The 24,887-nt window shown below is 40.3% G+C and overlaps 2 protein-coding genes across 2 annotated transcripts in view; one reads left to right on the forward strand and one right to left on the reverse strand.

Annotated features, from left to right (window-relative positions):
• The window catches only part of LOC124145165 (ATP-dependent DNA helicase Q4-like), a 436,547-nt gene extending 428,513 nt beyond the window's left edge, over positions 1-8,034 (reverse strand). Inside the window, exons 1-7 of the mRNA XM_048397431.1 lie at positions 7,829-8,034; positions 7,000-7,033; positions 6,394-6,452; positions 5,090-5,611; positions 3,024-3,899; positions 1,951-2,024; positions 1,296-1,504 (exon numbers count right to left, since the gene is read on the reverse strand). Coding sequence (XP_048253388.1) covers positions 1,296-1,504; positions 1,951-2,024; positions 3,024-3,899; positions 5,090-5,611; positions 6,394-6,452; positions 7,000-7,033; positions 7,829-7,912 — 1,858 coding nt within the window. The 5' untranslated portion in view covers positions 7,913-8,034. The remainder of the gene's footprint in view (positions 1-1,295; positions 1,505-1,950; positions 2,025-3,023; positions 3,900-5,089; positions 5,612-6,393; positions 6,453-6,999; positions 7,034-7,828) is intronic.
• A 187-nt stretch (positions 8,035-8,221) lies between these two features.
• Positions 8,222-24,887, forward strand: LOC124145072 (bifunctional polynucleotide phosphatase/kinase-like). Its single transcript, XM_048397432.1, has 16 exons — positions 8,222-8,443; positions 9,918-10,498; positions 11,439-11,518; positions 14,720-14,798; positions 15,954-16,040; positions 16,934-17,005; positions 17,873-17,921; positions 18,220-18,287; positions 18,789-18,881; positions 19,403-19,471; positions 20,479-20,506; positions 20,821-20,882; positions 21,310-21,419; positions 22,312-22,399; positions 23,474-23,535; positions 24,357-24,887. The coding sequence occupies exons 1-16, from the start codon at positions 8,314-8,316 to the stop codon at positions 24,478-24,480; spliced, it is 1,782 nt and encodes a 593-aa protein (XP_048253389.1). The 5' UTR covers positions 8,222-8,313; the 3' UTR covers positions 24,481-24,887.

The raw sequence follows: 24,887 nt of genomic DNA on the forward strand, positions 1-24,887 counted from the left end.
TGTCTTTAATATGGTGTAAAACCCATTGTTGCACAGCCGCCCCCTGTGTTGCCTAGCCCACCCACCCATCTTTGCCGCCTATGATAAGCAGTTAGGGTCACACCCTTCACCAGATGCCTTGCTTTCAAGCAGGCTGCAAAGAGCTGTTTTTAATGGTTGAATTTCGCGTTTCTTTCATACGAAATTCTCCCTTGATAACAGGAGCAGATTTTAATCTATTGCGCGATGCAATGAATGTAATAAGACGATCTTGTCAAGGTATTGTTTTTTAGTGTGTGCTTAGCTCAAATGCATTAGTGATTGTGATTTCCCTACAGCTGCACACACTTCGGCTTCTGTGTCCACGTGCATCACCTGCTGATCATGCATGATGTGAAATGATGTGATAAGGTGTTTCGTTCAGATGCACCACCAAGGTAATGTCAATGTACACCTCAGTGATAGCTACATTCAAATCATTAGTTCATCAGGGCACTTTCAAAATTAGAAATAGGGGGCTCTTATTAGAATATTATTTTGGTGAAAAAAACTGACTTAAAGGATAAATTTTGTGGTTTATGCTGACAGCCTGAAATGTTTATATGCGACAGATATATTTTTCCGGAATTTAATTGCCCATAATTAAGGGTGCATATAACACACGAGCGCGTATTATACGCGAATAAATAAGTCTTGTGTACATTGATCAGTCGGAAGGGGTGCTAATTGGGATTGTTCACTAGCCTATATGTTAGCAAATATCGCCGTGGGCGCTTATTAGAGCGGGGCGCTTATTACGTCGAATACGGTACTGCTGGTCAGTAGTATACCAGTAAACTGGTCTCATGGTTCACACTAAACAAAATCCATGTCTGATCCCATCACTTGAAGCCAGTGAACTGAACAGTTTTTCAGTAATATCACACTCATCAGCCTCGTGTGGGTGGCAAGCCCAAAGTGAGGCAGGATGGAGACATTTACAGTCTTGTGCCTCCATTTGATACCTGTAAATTTCATTTGAAACTGAACTTGAAAGGTATCAAATTGAAGTAATCTATACCAGTTGGGAAAGGCACAACAACCAATACACTTCCAATATATCAATGTTCTTCTACTTCAGAAGGATAACATACAAGATGACCGCCGGAAGTGGCCATTGCCAAGTAACTGTAACATTTTCCTAAAAGGGATAATGGCGCTAGTCATCAGCAAGATCATGGTCTAACATGGATTTGATACCTCTGGTAGACCAATCAGAATGCAGGATGTCATGGTTGAACTACAATAAACATGCATCAATACCATAATATACTTACGTGGACAGTCTCTTGACCAATGACCTGTTCCATTACAAACGAAGCATTTATCACCATAACTCTTGCTGCGAGCTTGCATCTTCTGTTTCCACTGGTTCCTCTTATACTGTCCACCTGTCATATGGCGGCCATCTTTACGTCTGTATTTTTTCACCTTCATGTTCAAGCGAACAAAATTCCCAGAGGAAACCCTTGATGCCGTTGCTTTTCTGTAAACAATTGCAGACACTAATAAACATCAAACTAGGTCATCGCTTAACATTAAGAACATGCCAAGATGTTAACTGTCCAAAATCTTTCATATAATTGGTCAACACCAATGTACACATGCCAAGATGCCAAGATGTTAACAGTCCAAAATCTTTCATATAATTGGTCAACACCTATGTACACATCAGAAGCACATACAAAACGTTAAGTATGATAAAACGTTAATTATGGTAAAAACAATAATTATGGTAAAAACAGTAATTATGGTAAAAATGGTAATTATGGTAAAAAATAAGAAATACAGTATGATAAAGACAGTAGATATGGTATAAATGGTAATTTTGTAAAAGAAAAAGTGAATATGATAAAACGGTGAGTATGGTAAAACGATGAGTATAAACGATGAGTATAAAAGATAATTAAGGCAAACAAAAAGATAACAGACCTAGGTGGAGCTTTTGGCTTGGACTTCTTGACCACTTCCCCATCCTCTTCCTGATCTTCAGGAGCATCACCGGCCTGGAATTGTGGGTAAGAGTGAGTGAGTGAGTGAGTATGGTTTTACGCCGCTTTTAGCAATATTCCAGCAATATCATGGCGGGGACACCAGAAATGGGCTTCACACATTGTACCCATGTCGGGAATTGAACCCGGGTCTTCGGCGTGACGAGCGAACGCTTTAACCACTAGGCTACCCGACCGCCTGTGGGTAAGAGTGAGTGAATTGGGTTACATGTTGCTTGGAGAAGTAAGATTTCAGTTTTAAAAAAAGCCAACAATCTTGTAAAAAAAGCCAAAATTAGACACTGAGATCCCATAATGGTGAAACCCTTGGGTATGGCACAGACAAACCAAGAATCATAATCAGGATTCATCCTGGATGAACTGAAGTGGAGCAATGGATGGGGCTAGCCATCACCCAAACACTTCATAGAAAGGATCCAGAAGTGCTGAGTGAGTGAGTTGGGTTTAACGCAGCTTTTAACAGTATTACAGTCTTATCACTGTGTGTCAGCCTAATGTGGGAGGAAAGCCCTAAGTGATGCAGGTCTCAGACGTTTACCACTTCGGTGAAACCCACGAGCAGGGGTATGGTGCTGCCAAACCTAGAAACATAATCGGGGCGAACCGGGATTCTAACCCAGACTCATAGGTTTCTGGCGTGCCCAACTCTGCACATCGAATCGTGGCGCCTCAGACGACTGGGCCACCCGTGCCCTGGTTCCAGAAGCAATTTGACTCAGTGCTTTATCCCTTTTGTCATTTGACCACAGTAAACATTAATCTGCTACGATAATTTCCCTTATTTAATCCCATCAGCATTTTGTATGCTGACTGATTTACTGAAATACAAACACACTTTACGTCATGCATAAAAGTCAATTACATTTGTGTAAAAAATATTATTTCCAGCAAGCCAGCCCTAAATTTAATTTTGAAAACATTGCAAATGGTACCACACCTATTATTTGAGCTAATATTTCAACTGACAGTCTTAACACAATAAATGATACTTACTGTACAAGAACTGCCATCATTTGCCTTGAGTCTTTTCCTCGAGGTCGACCCTGACTTTTGTTTCCTCTTCTTAGTCTTTTTATCCATTGGATCTCCATCATCACTACCATCATCACTGACTTCACCAGCATCATATGTGTCTGTCACTGCTGCCCTCGACACAACTGACGTAGACGGTGATGACTCGTCTTCGCCAAAACCTCCCATAAAGGACGTATATTTCTCTCTAGATACACTAGTTGTTGTGTTTCTTGCATTATCATTACTTGCAACAAAAGAAGGCATCTCAAAGTTTTCCGCAAACTCTTGTTCAAACATACTCTCATCCACCTCCATCACTGTTCTGGTTTGTGTAGGGAGAGTAGAGTTATCTCCCTTTACTGTATTTTTATTTGAAAGGTTATCTCCCTTTACAGTGTTTATATTTGAAAATGAATCTGATCCATCTTCAGGAAATGGGTTTTTCAATTCTTTTGGTTTGAAAGCAGATACAGAGAATTTTTTTCGAGCTGTGAGAGTTAAATGACCTGGAACATCGACATTATCTGGGAAAGATTTTGTTGAATACCTATTTTTCGGTAATTTGGGTGTTGGTGAAAAGATTGAATTTTTCACTTTATTTGTAAATGGCATTGCAATGTCACCATCAATCTCATCCATGGCCCTTTCTGATTGTTTGTCACTCCCATGTTTAAAGTCACTACCAGTGCTATATTTATATTGTCTGACACTGGCAGGTTCAAGATCACCCCCAACATCCTCAAAAGGTGTGCTGGGCTCATCCTCAGGACCTGCAGGACTTGAGACAACTTTCTCATCAGTATTCTCTGACCCGCTTGGTTTCCAGCGCCATGATGCCTTCTGAGGATCCACTTTCTGAAATAACATGTGAAACTAGTAACTGACTTATGAAAGTATACAGGGTGGTCGGGTAGCCTAGAGGTTAAAGCATTCACTTGTCACACCAAAGACCCGGGTTCGATTCCCAAAATGGGTACACTGTGTGAAGCCCATTTTTGGTGTCCAACACAATGATATTGCTGGAATATTGCAAAATGTGGCATAAAACCAAGCTCGCTCACTCACTCACTCACTCACTCACTCACTCACTGTTTACGTATAAACATCTTAAAACTAAAATTCTGGGGAGCAGTCAGCAAGCAGTATTCCAGCTGCATCATGGCGGCCTGTATAATCGACTCAACTCCAACCACTGACTGAAATTATGAGCACCCCCATCCCGTCCAGCGGGGCACAAAGACCGCAATCAGTCAAGTTACAAAGTCTGACCAACTGATCCAATTTAACATGATCCATACAACATAAAGGATGTATCATAATAATGTTTGGTTCACCATGTTTATTTAAAAAAACAACTTATTTTCTGTTTACACTTTCCCTTTAAACATTGGTATTAGAGCATTAAGCTTCTCATGATCACTTATCTAAAACCATATGAGAGTATGACTATATTGTTGATACAAATGTTTTTGCAAAGATAGAAGTGCTTCTGTGGTCAGCTATAGAAGCATACAAATCAATTCACCACCAACAAATAGATCACTGAGTAGTATAGGAGGCTAACATTGGTTGTCTCCCTTAGCACACGAATCATAAAATTTCCAATCTTATTAAAATCAGATCTTAGTTCTCATTTACCGCTAAACAAAGATCTGAGGATATCCCATCAGGGGTCGAGTCAGAACGACTTTTCATCTTTCATTCTTGTCAGTAATTCCATTGGTCGGTCAGAGTTTGCGAAAGGTCGGTCTGACGTGACCCTTAATGGGATGTCCTCAGATCTTTGTTTAGCGGCAGCGAGAACTAAGATCAGATTTTAATGATATTGCAAAATTTCCAAACAATTTTGCAATGGTGAAGTCTTTTCACACAATACATTTTTCACTTTAAGGCACCAACTATTTTACATGCAATATAAAAACATGCTATCTACACTGTCATTCAGATGCCTCAAGGAACAGATAGAAATAGTTTCTAGACTAAGCAATATACATGGAAACAGTACATTTTGTTAGCCTTTTAAACAGTGTAATGAGTATACAAACCTTTCCAGCTGATGAAAACTTTTGTGAATTTTGGAACAGTTTGCTTCCGAGTTTGTCAAGTAGTTTCTGTGATTGATGCTGTTTTGTGACTTTCTTCTGTTTTTTGCTTCCCTCAGCGATGCCTTTGTTAAAACTGACCCCCCACACTTCATCCAAGTTGGACTTGTCCATATCACTGACTGTCTCCCTCTCGTCATCTGATCTGTCCTTCACATCAGCTGATCCGTCCTTTACATCAGCTGATCTGTCCTTCACATCAGCTGATCCGTCCTTCACATCAGCTGATCCGTCCTTCACATCAGCAGATCTGTCCTTCACATCAGCTGATCCGTCCTTAACATCAGCTGATCCGTCCTGTACATCAGCTGATCTGTCCTTCACATCAGCTGACTGTATAGTCACACTGTTGTTACTTGTTACATGTTCAAATGCAGACAAAATCTGAGGGCTTTGTGATGTGTCAGGAGTTGTCTCCCTTGATGTGTTCAGTCTGTTGTCAGTATTTCGTCCATCAGCTGGTTTCTGTGAGCAAAACAATCTCAGTTTTATATCTATTTCAACATAGCTGATCATAGTAACACACATAATATTGCAGATTTTATCAATTCTGTTTTCTTGTATTACTGATAATCCATTCTTTCATATTTCACATCCTCCTTGATTTGCAAGTGTATGATATCTCTCTACTCTATTAAGATACAGACCATGGGTACATCGGTTATCATACCTTTGTCTTGAGTTCAGCTTTAATGACACAACACTGGAAAGTAGCTACCCAATCAAGTTACACTTATTAAAGAACAAATGCAATATCAATATCTTGATAGCATAAGGGTTTTCTTCACCGTCACTCAGGAAAACATCTTTTCCAGAGCGATACAAAGTTCACTGATATTAAATGATTATTATCCTTCTGATTCGATTACATAAATTGATTAAGAGTTTTTGGTTAGAAGAGTCATTTTGATGATGTGGTGATGATGAAAACGTCATGAGTATGATGAGCAAGAGACATTTTGTGCTATGTTATTGGTAAGAGATAGGGATGGAAAAGTCAGTCTTGAAATGAAGCCAGGTTTCAGATCAGTTCCTTTTATAGGATACTGTCTGATTATCATCAAAATTGTTCTGAAGGTTTTGCTCCAAATTTGAGAATGATATCACAGGAAACCCTATTTTAATCACAGTTTGTTACATGGGTCAAAGAACATTGAGAAATTAGCCTTATAATATTTATAAAGAAAAAGAGATTAAACAATGTTAAAGCCCAAAGACATACATGAAACATGAACAAATTCACATACCTTACTGTCACTTGAACTAGAATTTCCTTTCCTCAAATTGGCATAATTCTTGTAAGCATCTAAAATGATGATTTTACAGTCATTAAACAGATAGGTATCTTAAAATTCTGAAATAATTGTTCATGCCAGAAACCTGAGTAAAAAGTGGATGTGAAACTGTTTACATAAGGCTGTAACAATATTTTCATAATTAGTCAAAAAACAGTTTGGGACAAGGCTGCATGTGAGTTGAAGTTAAAGCTATTCCAGTTATATCACTCATGACAGTTTGATGTGGGATGAAAGCCCGATCTGAAGCAGGTATTGGATGTTTACCACTATAGTGAAGCATGGTGCTAACAAACCAAGAATCATACTCAGAGCATATATTGGATTGGAAATCATTATCATCAGATCCTGGCACAACTAAGGGATGCAACAACAAATTGTAGTGATGAAGACTGTGCCATCTGTACCCAATGACAAAACGGAAATGTCCTTAAAATAGAAGTTAAAAATAAGATAACAGAACACACATATATCAGGCAATATTTCCAATACAATGTGTGATACATTAAGTGCATGATACAGTTTAAGTAAGCAAGGTAAGCATTAAGCAGTAATTACCTCTGATTTCTTGAGGTGCATCGTCTATGTCAGTCTGAAAGAAATAGAAATCTTGGGATATTAATTGCCGGTATCTTACTTGTTTCAAATTTTGATACTCAAAACCCTTCATTCGTGCTAATTCTGACATATATTTGAAAATATTCTGATAGATAAGCACCATTTACATGTGCTCTTGGCCTTTGTAGCCCAGTTGCCATAGTAGCTACTTAGTCATTATTCTTGGCTACAGTGAATGTGCTTAGCAAAATCTGTTCCAGGTGCGGTGAGTTTTCATTCTTGCAATCATGAACTACTTCTATAATTTAAATTTACTGTAAAGTTTATTAAACTTTGTTGGTATCTTACTTTGTTATTGAAAATATATCAATGCAACTTCATCATGCTAATGTCTTATCATTTTCCAGTTTTCGTAATATATTTTTCATCAGACTATAAACAATAAAGTTCTAGCTTAAATTGTATATATGTGTATGAAAGAAATGTATAAGTTGTTTATAAGCAAAGTAACACTGAACCATGCCGAACTGGGAAGTTAAAACATCTGAACCTCAGGAAAGTGGACCCAGGATGAGTATGACATGAAAAGGGTGTGTCATTTTAATGTTAAAAATACTACTTGTGTGATTAATAAACCAATGATTACAGAAAATTTATCAAAAAGCATACACCATGAAAATTAAATTTTATGTAGGGTTGAATTTGTTTAAATACACAAAATGACATATTGATCAACAATATCGATATCGACCGCGATCGATAAGCTGTCCATTGCTTCAGTGATCAGCTGGGGACGGGGATTTGACAAGTATCCTACAGATTATACAACCTTGGATGGTTTCCTGCTGTGTGTCTTGTAAAATGTCACTTCCCACTTTTTCAGAGTTTTCTTCAATTCTGTTACGTCCGACATCTTCCACAAATATTATGGCACTGATGGTCACAACTATCTCCACAATACAAACAATAACGCTGCTGTCGCGGCAAGAAACGTCGATAGACACTGCACTGTCATCGCGAAAGTCCCGCCATCTCTGTGACGTCATACGGGGATTTCCCAAAATGAACCAATTAAATCCCTTGACGAGACGCACGGCTTCATGGAACGGGCACGTGTGGCTATGAACTGGATACCGTCTATGGGCGGAATAATAACCGCTATGTATTTGCGGACGCGGAAGGTATCTAATGGTATCAGTCAGAAACGTTCACCAACTAGAGTTATTCGCCCTTTGTGTACATGCACGAGAACGTTACAGGCCGGGTTTTGGACGAAGTTTGCGTTTGTCCGTTGTCTGTTGTGGAAAAAACAGAATGACTACTTGCGAACTTGTTTGCGTGAATAAGACCCACGAACCTATACTCCTGCCAAACGGGGAGACGGTGGTTATAGGGAGAAGTCCGCAAACACAAATAACAGATGCACGATGCTCGAGAAACCAGTGTGAGAATCTTGTGATTATTGACCCGTGACGTGACACAGCTGATACTAGTGATGTTTTCAAATACTAGAAATATTTTTTATATATTTAAACGAAGTAATCACATTTATTTATATTATCAGTGCTTATAAGCTGATGCTGTATATTGCAGTTTTCTTGGCGCAATTTCAGTGAGTAGTGCACTTTACCAGGCGCACTTTTTCATATCCAATTAGCACTGTGGGGGCTCGAACGCGCTTCGCCGGCTCTACCACTGGACCACGAGCGCTATCACATGTAATCAGTGTATTGTGTGTGACGTCACTGTCCGCTGTCCCATTAATCTTTTCTGGAAACCACACCTGCCATTGTTTATGTCAACATGACAGACCAATAAGATAAACCTGATTAACGCTTTAAAAAGGAAGAAAATATGGCTAACCCTTGCCCAAAGCAAGCTAACCCTAAGGACAGAAAAGGGGTGTTGGATCGTAAAGACACGTAAGTTTCCCTGAGACTGAAAAGGAGTGTTGGATCGTAAAGACGTGTAAGTTTCCCTAAGACCGAAAACGGGTGTTGGATCATAAAGACGTGTAAGTTTCCCTAAGACCGAAAACAGGTGTTGGATCGTGAAGCAAGAGTCACCGGAGCGTGAGGCACCGTAAACCTTAGAGCGAGACAGCGATAGGACTATAGCGCGGTAATTGAGTGGATGGTTGAGCTCAGGCTGCGCCTGGTAAACTGCATTGTTGCCCAATTTCATATTGTGCATCACGTTTATCAAGTCTGTGTTTAATCCTGATAATACACCGATCAGATTGATATCTTATATATGTATTTAAGACTAGACCGGTGTTTGACATAATGAAAGTGGACATTTGTAGAAGCATAAATTGCCTCTGTAAAATTTCCTCAATTAATAATGTTGTACACAGAAGACTGTAGCATGTTATATTCGAAGGGGTTCATGAACATGATTACAGCCAGTCATGTGGCCAAATTCAATTAAAATGCTACTTATGCTGCTGATAGTAGGGCTGGGACGGGTAACTCAGGTCCTTGGGTCATGTGGGTACTGAGTAGGACCCAGGTACCCACAGGACTACCCGGACCCGTTGTTAGTCATGTGATATTTTTTTTAATAATTAAAAATATCTAGAACTCGATGGTTACAGTACAAGTACTAATGTTCGCATTTCTTTCTGACTAAGCACCATTGCTTCTGACCTTTATAGCTTTAAATAAAATTAACACTTCAGTCAACTTCAGTGTATGCATGACAGATTGTTTTATACATATATTTAAATACATTTTACCAGGGCTACGCTCAAACTATTTCCAATCGGACATTTCGTATCAAACTCTTGCGACCTGTAGCGGGTACCCGGGTAGGATCGGGTAATAGTGGGGTGGGTACCCGGGTAGTAAACTTGGACTGGTCCCAGCCCTGGACTGTACCTTCATCACCTTCATGTTTCCCCCTCTGTCATTCTACAGTGGAACTCAAGGCGGACTGCAAGAGAAAGGAGGTTCAAGTGAAGCAGGTCGGAAGCAACCCTTCGGCTGTTGACAACACAGAACTAGAGAAGGGGAAAACTGTCAAAATTAAACCTGGAGACATTGTTTATGTTCTTGTCGGAAGTTATCCACATATTGTCAAGTTTAAAACCGCTGACAAAATATCTGTAAAAGATAAAAAGAGGACCTCCAGTTCTGATTCCGTGAAGGGGTCGTCAGTTCAGAATGGCAGTAGAAAGAGGACAAGCACAGGAGAAAGTGAGCAAGACACAAAGAAACGCAAGTTGTCTAAAGATGAACAAAACAAAGTCAGTTCACTGAAGAAATCGGAATCACATGACAGTGACGAAGAGCATATAAAATCTGTGGCTGAAAAACTTCAAATGTTAAAACAGTCAAAGCTGGACAAATCTGAGAGTGATTCAAAGCCAAAACAGAAAGTTTCATCTAAAGTCTCAAACACAAGTTCAAAGGATGTACAGCCAGCATCAGAATCAAGTTGGTCACAGCATGACAAACTATATATCTACACAGGCAAAGGTGTCAAGTCCAGTGACAAGGTACTGGTTATATGTTTGACTACTGTATTTGACTACTTCTGAAAATCAATGGAATATACATTTTCCATTTTGTTATCTCTATGACAATCAGCCCAAGAGGTTTATGGGTAAGAATTGGTCCACAGCAACCTAAGCTGGCTGAGCTCATGTTATCAATCACTGGATTATCTGGCCTAGACTCAATTGTTTACAGACCACCATCATACAACAGGAATATCGTGGACTCGCCTCAGACATTATCTATAGCCATGATAACCATGAGCTGAAAAAGAATAGGAAAACATAGTTCCTCATAAATGTCATTTAATGAATTATCACATTTTACCTTGCAATTTTATAAGTGTTACCATGGTCATGATGGTTGCACATCAGATTCCTGGTATAACTCAAAGAAAACAATGTTCATGTCGCGACACATTAACATAATTGGTAACTGCCATGCCACATTCATACTTTCCTGGGGGCAGTAAGTTAGCCTAGTGGTTGAAGTGGTTGCTCAACAAGTGAAAGGTCCAGGCTCAACTTTCCACAATGAGTGACCCCCATTTCTTGTGTCCCTGATTTTGTTAAAACTAGTATAAAACCACATTATCTTTTCATATGGACTAAAATATATGTCCATACGGCACCAATGAGTGAGTGAGTGAGTATGGTTTTACGCCGCTTTTAGCAATATTCCAGCAATATCACGTCGGGGGACACCAGAAATGGGCTTCACACATTGTACCCATGTCGGGAATCGAACCTGGGTCTTCGGCGTGACGAGCGAATGCTTTAACCACTAGGCTACCCGACCGCCCCTACGGCACCAATGATACATGACAGTTGCACAATAACTCAAAACTATCCCAGCAGACATCCCAGTATAATCACTGTTGCCTGCACTGTTGAGTTCATGTCTGAATCTTTCATCAACTGCATCATCATGATTCTGATTCAGATTGCCAGCTTCGACATTGACGGCACCATCATCACCACACAGTCAGGCAAGGTGTTTGCCACACACAATGGAGACTGGAAGTAAGTGACAATATTTTATGACCTCACAGGTTTTCTCTACAAAATTTTACTAGAATTTGACAAAATATCAATGGGATCACCTGTGGCAGATCCTGAGTTATTAGTCATGTTTAGGGTGGTGATGGGGAGTTAAAATATTTTCAGTGAGAGTGTTTTTCAAATTCTGAATCTTCATGGGATTTCGGGTTGGGGGGTGTTAATTCAGACAAGATTGGCTGGTGGTATGATCATGCTGATGAATTCCAGAGCAGATCTTGAAAACCGTACCATATTTCTTAACCATACTTGGCACATAGATAGGTCTAGTGGTGAACTGGTGCCTTTTGATAGTTTGGGATTTAAAAAAAAATATGTTTTCGAGTTTCCATGGCAACGACTTTGATTTAGACTGAAAATGGCGGTAGTCCTCGTTTCCGGAGCAGATCTCGAAAACCGTACCATATTTCTTCACCAAATTTGGCACATAGATAGATCTAGTGGTGAACTGGTGCTTTTTGATAGTTTGGGATTTTTAAAAAAGTTCTTTTTCGAGTTTCCATGGCAACAACTTTGATTTAGACTGAAATTGGCGGTAGTCCTCGTTTCCGGAGCAGATCTTGAAAACCGTACCATATTTCTTCGTCATACTTGTCACACAGATAGGTCTAGTGGTGAACTGGTGCCTTTTGATAGTTTGGCATGTTTAAAAACAATATTTTTTTAGTTTCCATGGCACCGACTTTGATTTAGACTGAAAATGGCAGTAGTCCTCGTTTCCGGAGCAGATCTTGAAAAACGTACTATATTTCTTTACAAAAAGGCCCAGTAAACATAGTTCACAGGAGCTAATGCATTGCACACACCCGACATGTCATATTGGCGGGGGATGTGAGTATTTCATGCTTGTTGACATTTAAAGTCAAGCATGATAACCAACTGTCGACCCCCCTGAACCTCAATACTTGTAATGCTGATTAGTGTGTTTGCTCAAATTTGAGGTCTGACACTTGAGGTTATGACAGTTGGTAGAACTAGGGCTGGGACAAGTCCAAATTTGCTACCCGGGTACCTGACCCCCTATTAGCTGACCCTACCCGGGTACCCAACCCCCTATTACCTGACCCTACCAGGGTAAACGACCCCCTATGTACCCAACCCCCTATTACCTGACACTACCTGGGTACCTGACCCCCTATTACCTGACCCTACCTGGGTACCCAATCCCCTATTACCTGACACTACCTGGGTACCCAATCCCCTATATCCTGACCCTACCCGGGTACCTGACTCCCTATTACCTGACCCTACCCGGGTACCCAGCCCCCCTATTACCTGACACTACCCGGGTACCTGACCCCCTATTACCTGACCCTACCTGGGTACCCAATCCCCTATTACCTGACCCTACCTGGGTACCCAATCCCCTATTAGCTGACCCTACCCGGGTACCCAACTCCCTATTACCTGAACCTACCCGGGTACCCAGCCCCCTATTACCTGACCCTACCCGGGTACCCAGCCCCCTATTACCTGACCCTACCCGGGTACCCAACCCCCTATTACCTGACACTACCTGGGTACCTGACCCCCTATTACCTGACCCTAGCTGGGTACCCAATCCCCTATTACCTGACCCTACCTGGGTACCCAATCCCCTATTAGCTGACCCTACCCGGGTACCCAACCTCCTATTACCTGACCCTACCTGGGTACCCAGCCCCCTATTACCTGACCCTACCCGGGTACCCAGCCCCCTATTACCTGACCCTACCTGGGTAACCGACCCCCTATTATCTGACACTACCTGGGTACCAGGTGTAGGTCTCAAAGGTTTGGTACAAAATGTCTGAATTGTTTTACCGTTGCCCTGGCAATCTGATCATGCACACACTGATGTTGACTGAAGCTTTATCTTTACTCAAACAAAGGGAAGGACTGCATGCACATTCAGAAAAGAAATGTGAACATTAGTGGCTTGTAGTGTAATCAATTGGTTTTGTCATTAAATAATGTCATTGGACCAACTAAGATTCCAGGGTTCACGGGTCCTACTCAAGACCCCCCCGACCAGAGTACCCAAGTTACCCATCACAGCCCCAAATAGAGTACCTGATATATTTGTGCCTCTTATTTACCCCCTGGGAATTTTGTTTTTGTTTTATACATTTTATTTCACCTTTTCCCTGTTACATGATTAGGATGGCCATCCCCCCTGGGAAATTTAGTGAAATTTGATGAACTTGAAATTCAAGGTCACTCAGTATGAACTTCGGAGTGAAAACAACTTGTGTATTTGTAATTGGAATGTGATGAGACTTAGCATGCCGAATACCAAGACATAGAAAGGTGGGGTCTGAATATCGTCAACATTTGGAAGATCTCCATATAAGGTCATGGTCACTAGAGGTCACATGGCTCCTATTTCAGGACATTTTGGATTAATTGATGAAAAATCAAAGCATTTTCCAATCAGTAATGATAGACTCTAAATAACTATCAAACTCAATACCTGTCATCATGGTCTTGTGTCACAGTTGTGTCAAATGTCAAGGTCACCATGAAGGTCAATCACTCATGATATTACTTTCAACATTGCTCAGTAGGAATCTTATTTTTAGAAGATTCCAGTGACCTCTTTCTGTTTCAATGAAACTGGAAGTGATGTTATGTACTGTTATGTACTGCTAATGACTTGCTTCAGGTAGGTATAGAATAGAGATTTAGTTTTCAAAGTTGCATTGGGTATGTTTCTTCCTAGGTTTGAATGTCATGTAATTAAACCGGAAATGCTCTCAATTGTTAGTCAAGTTAGGGTTCCTCGGGGCGCAGTATGAAGTGATAATGCATTAGTCAACTTCATGGATCAAAGATAATTGCCAATAGATATTGGTGATGACACCTGATTTGGTATGGTCAAAATGGTTCTGGATACATGTTTCTGGTGGGAAAGTGAGTGAGTGAGTATGGGTTTACGCCGCTTTTAGCAATATTCCAGCAATATCACGGCGGGGGACACCAGAAATGGGCTTCACAAATTGTATCCATGTCGGGAATCGAACCCGGGTCTTAGGCATGACGAGCGAACGCTTAAACCACTAAGCTACCCGACCGCCCCCTGGTTGGAAAGGTTTGGGGCATTTATAAAATGGTGGTGAGGGAGCTGCTCCTGTTTTCTTATTTCAATTTGTTTTAGGTTTACAATCTTTTTTTATCCTGTTTTAGGATTATGCTACCAGAAACATTTGGGAAGTTAAAGAAGCTGCATGCAGCTGGCTTCAAGATTGTCTTCTTCACAAATCAGGTAAGTTTGCATTGCCCACACTGCTGGGCAGGTTTTCTGATACACCAGCGCAGTGCAGTGCAGGGAGAATGAGTTAGGTCACGTCTTGATCATGTTGATCATTACTTCGGCTGCATCTGGCAGGTTAGCTTGAAGTGTAAGGAAGCAAAAAGTATTGCAGGCCAGATAAAGTTAACACTTTGGTAAAGAGCACCAGCAGACCCGTGAAGATCAGGGGTAGAATAGATCTTCAGCAACCAATGCTTGCCGTAAAAGGCGACTTTGCTTGTTGTAAAAGGCGACTAACGGGATCGGGTGGTCAGGCTCGCTGACTTGGTTGATGCATGTCATCGATCCCAATTGCGTGGATCGATGCTCATGATGTCAATAACTGGATTGTCTGGTCCAGACTCGATTATTTACAGACCGCCGTCATATAGGTGTAATATTGCTGAGTGCGGCGTTAAACAACAAACCAACCAACCAACCAACCAACAAGCAAGGGGAGGTTCCCAACAAACTATAGATCATAATTTGGGCAAATCTTGGATTCGAAAGTCGTTTTTAAGAAGATTTGATATCCTGAGTCTGTTTATGACAATGATGTATTTTCAGTATCATAAAAATGGGATCTTTTACTCCATTGTGAGACTGCCTCTGTGGTCTAGTGGTAGAGCGTCTGCCCAGAGAGCGGGAATTCTGGGGTTCAATCCCAGCCTCGTAATACCAAAAGATGTTAAAAGATGGTACTTGTTGTTACCCTGTCTGACGCTCGGCATTAAGGGGCTAAAACAAGAACTGGTCGGCTTGGAGTCAGTATCCTGTGTCTGAGTGGTGTATTCATGTTAAACTTGCTATCTCAGTGGGCTAGCTCTATAGTATATGATCGGCATCAGTCCCGACTAATACAAGCAGACAGACACACAAACGGACACACACATGCTATATAAGTGCAACAATCTTGGACGTGACGTTAAACCCCATTTCACCTCACCCATATGTAATGCCGTTTATCGTGCCCTCTCACTACACTGTTTTAATAAAACTTGCTTCGTGTGATGTTTACCAGTAAATTACCACTTACCGATGTTAAAAGAACATGACGAAGGACTGCAGGTCTTGCATGGACCTGGTGTTGTGTTGTGTACCTCTGTCAACCTGCCTCTGTATCTGCAGATGGGGATCCAGCGAGGCAAGGTGAAGATTGATGAACTTAAACAGAAGTTTACCTACATTGTGGAGAAACTGGGCGTTCCTGTACAGGTAACTATGACAACCAGAGGACTTGTATCTTGACTTCATGGGGCAGCCCTGGGGTTAACCCATTTCATCTTGCTGAAAACCTGGGTTCGATTCTCCACATGGGAACATTATGTGCTGCCTCTTTCTGGTGTCCTCTGTTGTGATACTGCCAGAATATTGCTTAAAGCAGCTAAAAAAGCAATACGTTCTCATTCACATCAGAAGTGCTTTCTGATATCAACAGGACTTTCACATGAGTTATTAGTATTATTAGAAGGCACTTTGTCGCAATTTGACAATGTGGTGCCTCAAGTCATTTTGTCAAGATGAAATAACTGATTATTATAGGACCACTGTCAACATACCTCAGATACGCAACTACTGGTGTCACTAACTTCGTGTGGGACGTAGTGAGTCTGTCTGTGTGTCCCCCCACGAAGTCGACAAGCGCACATGACTGTGTTATGTCATGTTGAGTGGCGTACGGAAATCAGAAGGAGTTCAGAGTTTTCAACGATGCTGATCTGAGTGTGAACATGAATATTGCCAGTCTCCAGCACATTATGATACCACTTTGACCTGAGACCCATGAAGATCCGGGGTATAATAGGTCTTCAGCAACCCACACTTGCCGTAAAAGGTGACTGTGCTTGTCGTAAGGCGACTAATGGGAACGGGTGGTCAGGCTCGCTGACTTGGTTGATATATGTCATCATATCCCAATTGCGTGGATCGTCAATCACTGGATTATCTGGTCCAGACTCAATTATTTACAGACCGCTGGAATATTGCTGAGTGCAGCGTTAAACAACAAACAAACTTTGACCTGAGTAACCTTGTGATCCATATACTATTTTTACACATTCTATTTGTTTCCTAAATTTAGTAAGATTTACGAAGTTCCTTTTCCGCAGATATTTATTGCATCTGGAAGTGGGATATTCCGGAAGCCGTCGACAGGAATGTGGAAATATATGGTCAAAAAGGTACTAGTTTCATATTTGGGAGGTCGCATGATTATTCCTGAGACAAATATACCACTCAAAAGAAGTTAAAGAACACCTGATTGTTTCACATGACTACAGTTAAACTCTGAACTTCTTTTGAGTAGTATATCATCACATGATTATGTTTATAATATTGTATTTGGGAAACAAGATTGTATTGAAGGTTCAACTTCACTCGTCATGTGTTATGAGGGGATTTCAGATCATACAGAAATTCATTATGAGCATATATACAGCAAATGGACGGGACTAAAAAACAGTTTGTTATTAGCGTGTTCATTATAAACATAGATTGCTGTATTTGACACAGTGTATTGACATGTGGTTATAGACCTAACACTGCATGTTTCAATGTAATTTGTTTAATATTCAGTGACCTTGTGTCATTATTTACTGATTTCACATTATAGTACTGTTATAACGAACTAAAATTATTGGTCCCTTTGAGTTTGTTATAACCATAGTTTCTGTAGGTGGCAGCCGCAGTTAGTTACAGGCCCGATCACATGTGACAGTGCTCTCACGATAGTCCAGAATATTCTCACTGTTTATTGTAAATCTGGAAGAGTGTTGGAAACTGCTAGGACTCAGTGTTTCAGATAGGTGTCCCGTCTACACACGGAAAGAAGTTGAGACGGACGCAAGTCACACTTCATGTTACAATCTGTTACAAATGTTATTATACGAGCACTCACTCACTCACCCAGCCACCCACCCACTCACTCACTCACTCACTCACTCACTCACTCACTCACTCACTCACTCACTCACTCACTCACTCACATGAGCTGGTTATCTTGGTAATGAGTTTCTTTATCAAACTGATGTCAGTTTACTTTATTTCAGCACAATGATGGCATCCGTGTAAATATGACTGATAGTTTCTATTGTGGAGGTAAGTCCTGACCTGTAGATCTCTCATACAGCAGTAACCATGGTAACAGTTGTCCCTCATCTTTGATTATGCCAGACTCCGCTGTTTACTCTTAGGATACGTCAGACAAAGGAAACATTAGACAAAATTGGGTATTTGGTAGGGTGAGCTTATTTTTTGTCAAAAATATTTTTTCATTTGTGTTTATTTCAAAAGATCATCTTTTGTCAAAAGCAGAAATAATCTAGTTTCATGGGTGTTAAAGTTTAAAAGAGGATTGTTTGAGTTGACGTTAAGTAGTTTGTATGTCATGTGACAGATGCAGCAGGGCGACCTGACAAGTGGACCCAGGGCAGGAAGAAAGACTTCTCGTCTAGCGATAGACTGGTAGGAGTCTTTATGTCCAAATGAAAACCTTTCAAGGAAACATGCTTCTCGTTCACAGATCCTTTGTCTGTTAGTGTTAGCAAAGTACCGGTCTCAATAAAGTGGGAGACCAATATTTTATTACTTCTAAACGAGTACTGCAACGAATGACTGAAAAACAAACAAGTTTTAACATGGCAATATACACAAACATAATGGATTGGGATTTTTGTAGAATAAATTTTTTAGGTATTTCCTATGAAACACCAAACTGTAAAACACTATTTTATCAAAAGTCATTTTATTTTTATTCTAATTTCAGGGTGTTTTTATTGGTCGTATAAAGATATAAGGTCTAAGCTGAAAAACTGCTCATCGTGGTGTTAAATCCAAACTCACCTCTCTAAGATTGTAATTCTCGTCACAATTCTTGATAAGAATTTGAACTAGCTGATAAAGAAAGAGAAAATCAATGCCAGACCCGGAATGTCTGTGGATTAAAGCTGTGTACTTATGTTGCAGTTTGCTCTGAATGTAGGCCTGAAGTTCTACACACCAGAGGAGTATTTCAGAGATCACAAGGCAGCTCCTTTCAAACTGCCCGAGTTTGATCCTGTGAGTAGCCATCAATTTCGATACTGGTTTGCTGTATTTATTGTTGACAACTGACATTTGTATCTGCTCCCATGAAGATCCGGGAAAGAATGGGGTCTTTAGCAACTCATGCTTGGCGTAAAAGGTGACTATGCTTGTCGTAAGAGGCGACTAACGGGATCGAGTGGTCAGGCTTGCTTTGTTGGTTGATGCATGTCATTTTATCCCAATTACATGGATCGATGCTCATGATGTCAATCACTGGATTGTCTGGTCAAGACCCGATTATTTACCAACTGCTGTCATATATCTAAAATATTTCTGAGTGCATTGTTAAACATCAAACAAAAGAAGTATAACTGTTTTAATATCAGTAAGAGAAAAACAATTATGACATGTGGGTAGGTTAGATTTCACACATACACATGTTAAAACAGACTTGTATGCTATGTCATGTTTTTTCTTTCAATAGTACAGTATGGTCATGAAGATATGACATATTTTACCGTACTGCTATAAATGCCCTCTTCACTTACTTTCAGAGGAAACTGAGTTCCACTAGTGAAGTTGTCTCCCCTGCTGGTAGCCCTATCGCTTCTTCCACAAAGGAGGTAGGTTTTATGTTTGCCGTGTCATATTGTGTGGGCACAGATGGATGTAACTGTTACCAAGTCCAACCTTATCTGTGCCATGCTTACTGACAGTACTAACTACCACAGGATACTGGACTGATGATCATCATTGGCCAAAGGGAACACTCCATTTTCTTATAAGCTCTCTCATCTTCCTGAGGTAAGGGAGTTAACTGACTGAAAAAGTCCAGTTTCCATCTTTGCCGAGCAAGGATGGAATTTCTGGACTCAATCGTAGTGCTTCCATTGGCTTACAAGTTATGTCCCTCCTATGCCTCTCCCATTGACCAATCAGATTCAACCTCTCATATTACTTGCATTTGCTTCAAACAAGATTGCGATTCTGATCAAATCATCAAGTTCTCTTTTGTAATAAAACAGTTCTTACTTCGCCATATGCATCGAATCACGTGAGCCCCTTGATTAATAACATGAAAAGATTTGGACGCCTGCTTGGTACATCCTGCTGTCGACTGAAATCACGCACTTAGAAATCCATGTTGTTAACAAACCCGATGTCAATTTTGTTACGCAATTTTGATTGAACTATGCATAGACTCGTTAGTCCAGCCAAAACTTAACTTCATTCTCGCCTAGTTCGTCAAGGGTGGAAACTGGACTTCTACAGTCAGTTAATTCCCTTGACTTAAGAAGATGAAACTCTCTCTGTTTCTTTGTGATTTGCTCTCAGTGTATGCAGTATAGTCAGCCTGTTGTTCAGTGGCCTGTGAAGAAAAGATGATGAAATTGTGCACCAGGTTTTGTACGTATTGCACTGTGTCACACGTTGTCATCTATTAAAGGGGCGGTCGGGTAGCCTAGTGGTTAAAGCGTTAGCTCGTCACGCCGAAGACCCAGGTTTGACTCCCGACATGGGTACATTTCTGGTGTCCCCGCCGTGATATTGCTGGAATATTGCTAAAAGCGGCATAAAACTATACTCACTCACTCACTCATCTATTTAAAAATGTATTTTCTTTTTGCAGGTTGTCGTGTTAACTGGCTTCCCAGCTTGTAAGTATTTCATTTTTGTCTATGACTTGTCATGAAACAATATTGTCCTACATCATGTATATGACATGACTTTCATGATATTCTTTTAATCTTAACTGAATCTATTGTATTTTTTTCCTGTATGGAGTTATGTCACTTTGCACAGATGACCATTCACAACGAATCAGTCTGACCATCAGGGTCTCGACTAAAAGGGCTTCACTGTGCAGTGAGTAGAAAGTAAATCAGCTTACAAGGAATTGTGTTGGAGCTGTTACAGATTACCATTCATTTAATAGTTGATGTATTCAACAGGATCTGTTTTCGTATTTCAGCAGGGAAATCTTTCTTTGCCAAGGCACATCTTGAACCCAAAGGCTACGTACACATTAACAGAGTAGGTTATAATCTGACACATGGTACAAAATGTGAGATGTGACACAGTGATCAGCTGATGTTTGTTTGTTGTTTAATGCCGCACTCAGCAATATTCCAGCTATATGACAGCGGTCTGTAAATAATCGAGTCTCGACCAGACAATCCAGTGATTGATATCATGCATACAGGCAGCACCATACCCATTTTCATGGGTTTCACCAAAGTGGTAAACAACTCAAGACTTAAGTCACCTCTGGCTTTCCTCCCACATCAAGCTGACATGTTATAATCATGGTAATATCACTGAAATACTGGTTCAACCTAATTAAAGAGACATTATACCCAACTCACTCCAAACTCACTCACTCACTCACTCACTCACTCACTCACTCACTCACTCACTCACTCACTCACTCACTCTAATGTACCGATCCTTGTTTCTTCAGGACACTCTAGGCAGCTGGCAGAAGTGTGTCACACAATGTAACAAAGCTTTAGCCGAGGAAAAGAGTGTTGTCATTGACAACACCAACTTGGATGTGGAATCTCGAGCTAGGTAAACAAAACAACAAAACAATTCTACGTTTTTAAACAATTTCATTATTCATATATTTGTAAACAAATAAGAGACAAATATTTTATAATGAAAAAATATACTTATCTAATCTATAAATTTGGCACTATGAGTAAGATCAGTAAGCAATGGTAAGTATAAACATAAGTAAAACATTTGTCTTTTCTTGTCAATAACATGTTTATCTTGTGAGAAGATCCACTTAGGAAAATATTACTTCTTCAGGTCACTTGATAAGATAACATGTTAATTGACTGACTGACTGACTGAGTATGGTTTTACGCCGCTTTTACTCACACATTGTACCCATGTCGGGAATCGAACCCTGGTCTTCAGCATGACGAGCGAACGCTTTAACCACTAGGCTACCCGACCGCCCCCTGTTAATTGACAAGAAAAGCAACAGTCATCCTCTCTATACACTGTGATAAACTACTCAAAAGAAGTTAAGGATCACCAGATTCTTTCATATTACTTAAGTAATGACAAATTAACTATAGTAATAAGAAATAATCAGGTGATCCTTAACTTCTTTTGAGCAGTATATATTACCAGCAATGATCAGGCTCTCTGGAAGTCAATCCTCTCCCATCATGTTGATCAAATTCATGTTAATGTTTGATTTCATCTCAGATATTCTCATTCTCATTGTTTGCTGTTACCATGGTTACAGTAAATAGGTGTGAATTAAGTATTGGTTAATAGTCATAGGATTCCAGGTAAGAATACACCCCAAGTAACCATGGTAACCGATGCTTGTCGTAAGGGGCGGTCTGGCTGAGTGACTTTGTTGATTATACTTCAAGGACGTTGGACCTTGTTCCTGATATTAACAGAGACTTTTGTTCATGATTTTTCGGACTTTTTTTTTCAGGTACGTGGATTGTGCCAAGAAAGGTTCTGTACCATGTCGGTGTTTTGTGTTCACCACTAACATCCAGCACATTCGACACAATGAAAGGGTAGGTTGTGTGCTGTCATTACCAGTGAACATTTCGGATGTCAGTCAGATACTGTAAATCATGAAACTATTTCACCAGACAACGTGACATTAATTAGGCTTGAAAACCCCTTGCCTGCAATGCTAGTAGCCTTGAAACCTAGAAACAATGAGTAGAGACAGCATCAAGACTCAACTCAATATCCGGTACACCTCACACCATGAATGAGGCTCCTGGTGGGGCTGGGGGCGGTGTGGGGGATCAGGATGTAGTGCAGGTCATGTTTTACAAATACTAAAATGCTGACTGTTTTTGTTGTCATTAGATCTAGTTATATAAGACTGTGATTTTGTTAATCTTTCACAGTAAATATTATCTTATATATACAAATGTTTTTAGTTGTTTGGTGCATTAATATTAACATCATGAACTTGTCGAAATCTTACGTAGGGATCGTGCGTATTGAAACATGTTTTCCATAGCCGTGTGAAGTTACTGTGAACCAAAATAAACAAATTCTTAACTCCTTTATGGCCTATCCCTTGCTGAGAAAAAAAGTTCCTTGGATTATTTTAAAGAAAAAAATTGAACAGACTTTTGCAGAATGATTGAAACTTTAATAATGGTAACAACAACGATTCTGTGTAATCTGATTATATCTCTGGTGTAATTTCACTTATATATAGCTTTCGAATCAAACCGCTCTCTCACTTGAAGAAGGAGAGGTCAGAGTATGCATTAGTCGGTGTCACTATCACTTTCTATGACAATCCAGCGACTTTGGACTCATGTTGTTTAACTGTAAATGTAAGATTGTTTGACAAGGATACAAGGACGATGTGCTATCATAAGTAACTCTGATAGATTCTTTATTGGGAGATAACAATGTTTCTCTGATTTACTTCCATTTCAAGGGCATTGCTAACATTTGGGATGTTTACTTAAAACTGATGTTGCAAACAAGTTGCTAGGCTTGTTGCACAACGCCTCAGTGTCATGTCTGATGGACAATTGAACTGATGGGACTTGGAACAGTGGCAGCATTGTGATTCGTCAAATATACAACTAACATTGACGTAAACATTTTCCTTGTAGTATCGTGAGATGACAGACAAGAGCCACAAGCCAATCAATGAAATGGTCCTCAATTCTTTCAAGTAAGTCAATATGGGCATAACAAGACTGGAAGCAGTCAACCCGTTTCCATGGTTTCCAGTATGAATTATTTTCACCCGGGGTTGTTCCAAATCCACAAACACCTCTGTAAACAGAAAGAGTATTTCATTTCTTTGCATGTGATTGTTGTGAAATGGAGATTGGCTCCAGCCTACCCATGATCTGGGACAAGACGAGCAATATATAAGTTTCATGTGACCTGGCTGATCTTACGTTAGGCAAATGATTTGCCCGGCCTTGAGTCTTCTTAGTAATAATGATACTTATAGCGCACCCTTAACTACAGTCGAAACTTCTTGTGTCAAACTCATTGAGATCTGGAAAAAAGCTATCCAGGGTTCGAGACAATCATGAAAGTGAACTGCCAAAAACAAAACATCATGTTTTGAGAGATGATTACATGTAATCTAGTCATCTTTGGTCTTATACTACGTTTCAACGTCTATGATGCTTTTTCTCATTTCTCCCATTGACACGTGTCAACAACAGTCACAGGACATCGGTCCAATAACTTGCTGCCAATGTCTATGCACTAATCAGGACAACTGGGAATTTGACAGATCTGAGTATAAATGATGATAAATATAGAGGGAATTTGCAGGGACCGGAAGGAGAGTTTAAGACACCCCGGAATTTGATACAGGCAAGTTCGACACGACGAGGTTCGTCTGGAGTTTGAAGTTTGTTGACTGCAGTTTTAAACAATCTTTGCTTCCTTCTGAATAAGTCTCTCATTTGAAATGTGAATGATCCTGGTGGAATTTTAATCTTTGAAGTGAAGCTGTGCATGATGTCATTTCAGGTCGAAGTACAAGGAGCCAATGAAAGGGGAGGGATTTTCTGAGATTCTTAAAATAAACTTTGTGCCCAAGTTTGAGAGCAGCGCAAGCGAGGATCTCTACAAACAGTTTCTCCTGGAGAAATGAAACTCAGCTGGAATGCATGAATAGTTCTGAGATGCCTTGTGAAGTGAGTGCGTGAGTGATATTTCAGTGATATCATGGTGTGTCAGCCAGGTGTGGGAGAACTGTAGTGATGCAGAAAGCAGAGTATTCCACCTGGATGAAGCCCCTAATACAATGTAGATGACATTCTTGGATTCTGGGATTCAAACCCATGATCAGTGAATACCAGCACAACTAAGGGATACAACTCTTGCCTTATTGAAGCAATATCTGTTGCCATGGTATCCTGGCATGTACCATCTTTCAAAGGCAAGTGAGTTACTGACTATAAAAGTCCAGTTGCCACCTTTGCCGACCTAGGCTGGAATTATGGAGTAATGTTTTGGCTGGACTAACGAGTCTATGCATTGTCCAATCAAAATTGCATA

Source organism: Haliotis rufescens, unplaced genomic scaffold (genome assembly GCF_023055435.1).
Source record: "Haliotis rufescens isolate VD_foot unplaced genomic scaffold, xgHalRufe1.0.p SCAF_17, whole genome shotgun sequence".
NCBI lineage: Eukaryota > Metazoa > Mollusca > Gastropoda > Lepetellida > Haliotidae > Haliotis > Haliotis rufescens.

Coding starts and splice junctions, on each gene's coding strand:
- LOC124145072 (XM_048397432.1), top strand. CDS start 8,314: ATGACTACTTGCGAACTTGTTTGCGTGAATAAGACCCACGAACCTATA. Junction 18,288..18,788: donor TCTCGTCTAGCGATAGACTG/GTAGGAGTCTTT, acceptor CTTATGTTGCAG/TTTGCTCTGAATGTAGGCCT. Junction 19,472..20,478: donor TCGCTTCTTCCACAAAGGAG/GTAGGTTTTATG, acceptor TTCTTTTTGCAG/GTTGTCGTGTTAACTGGCTT.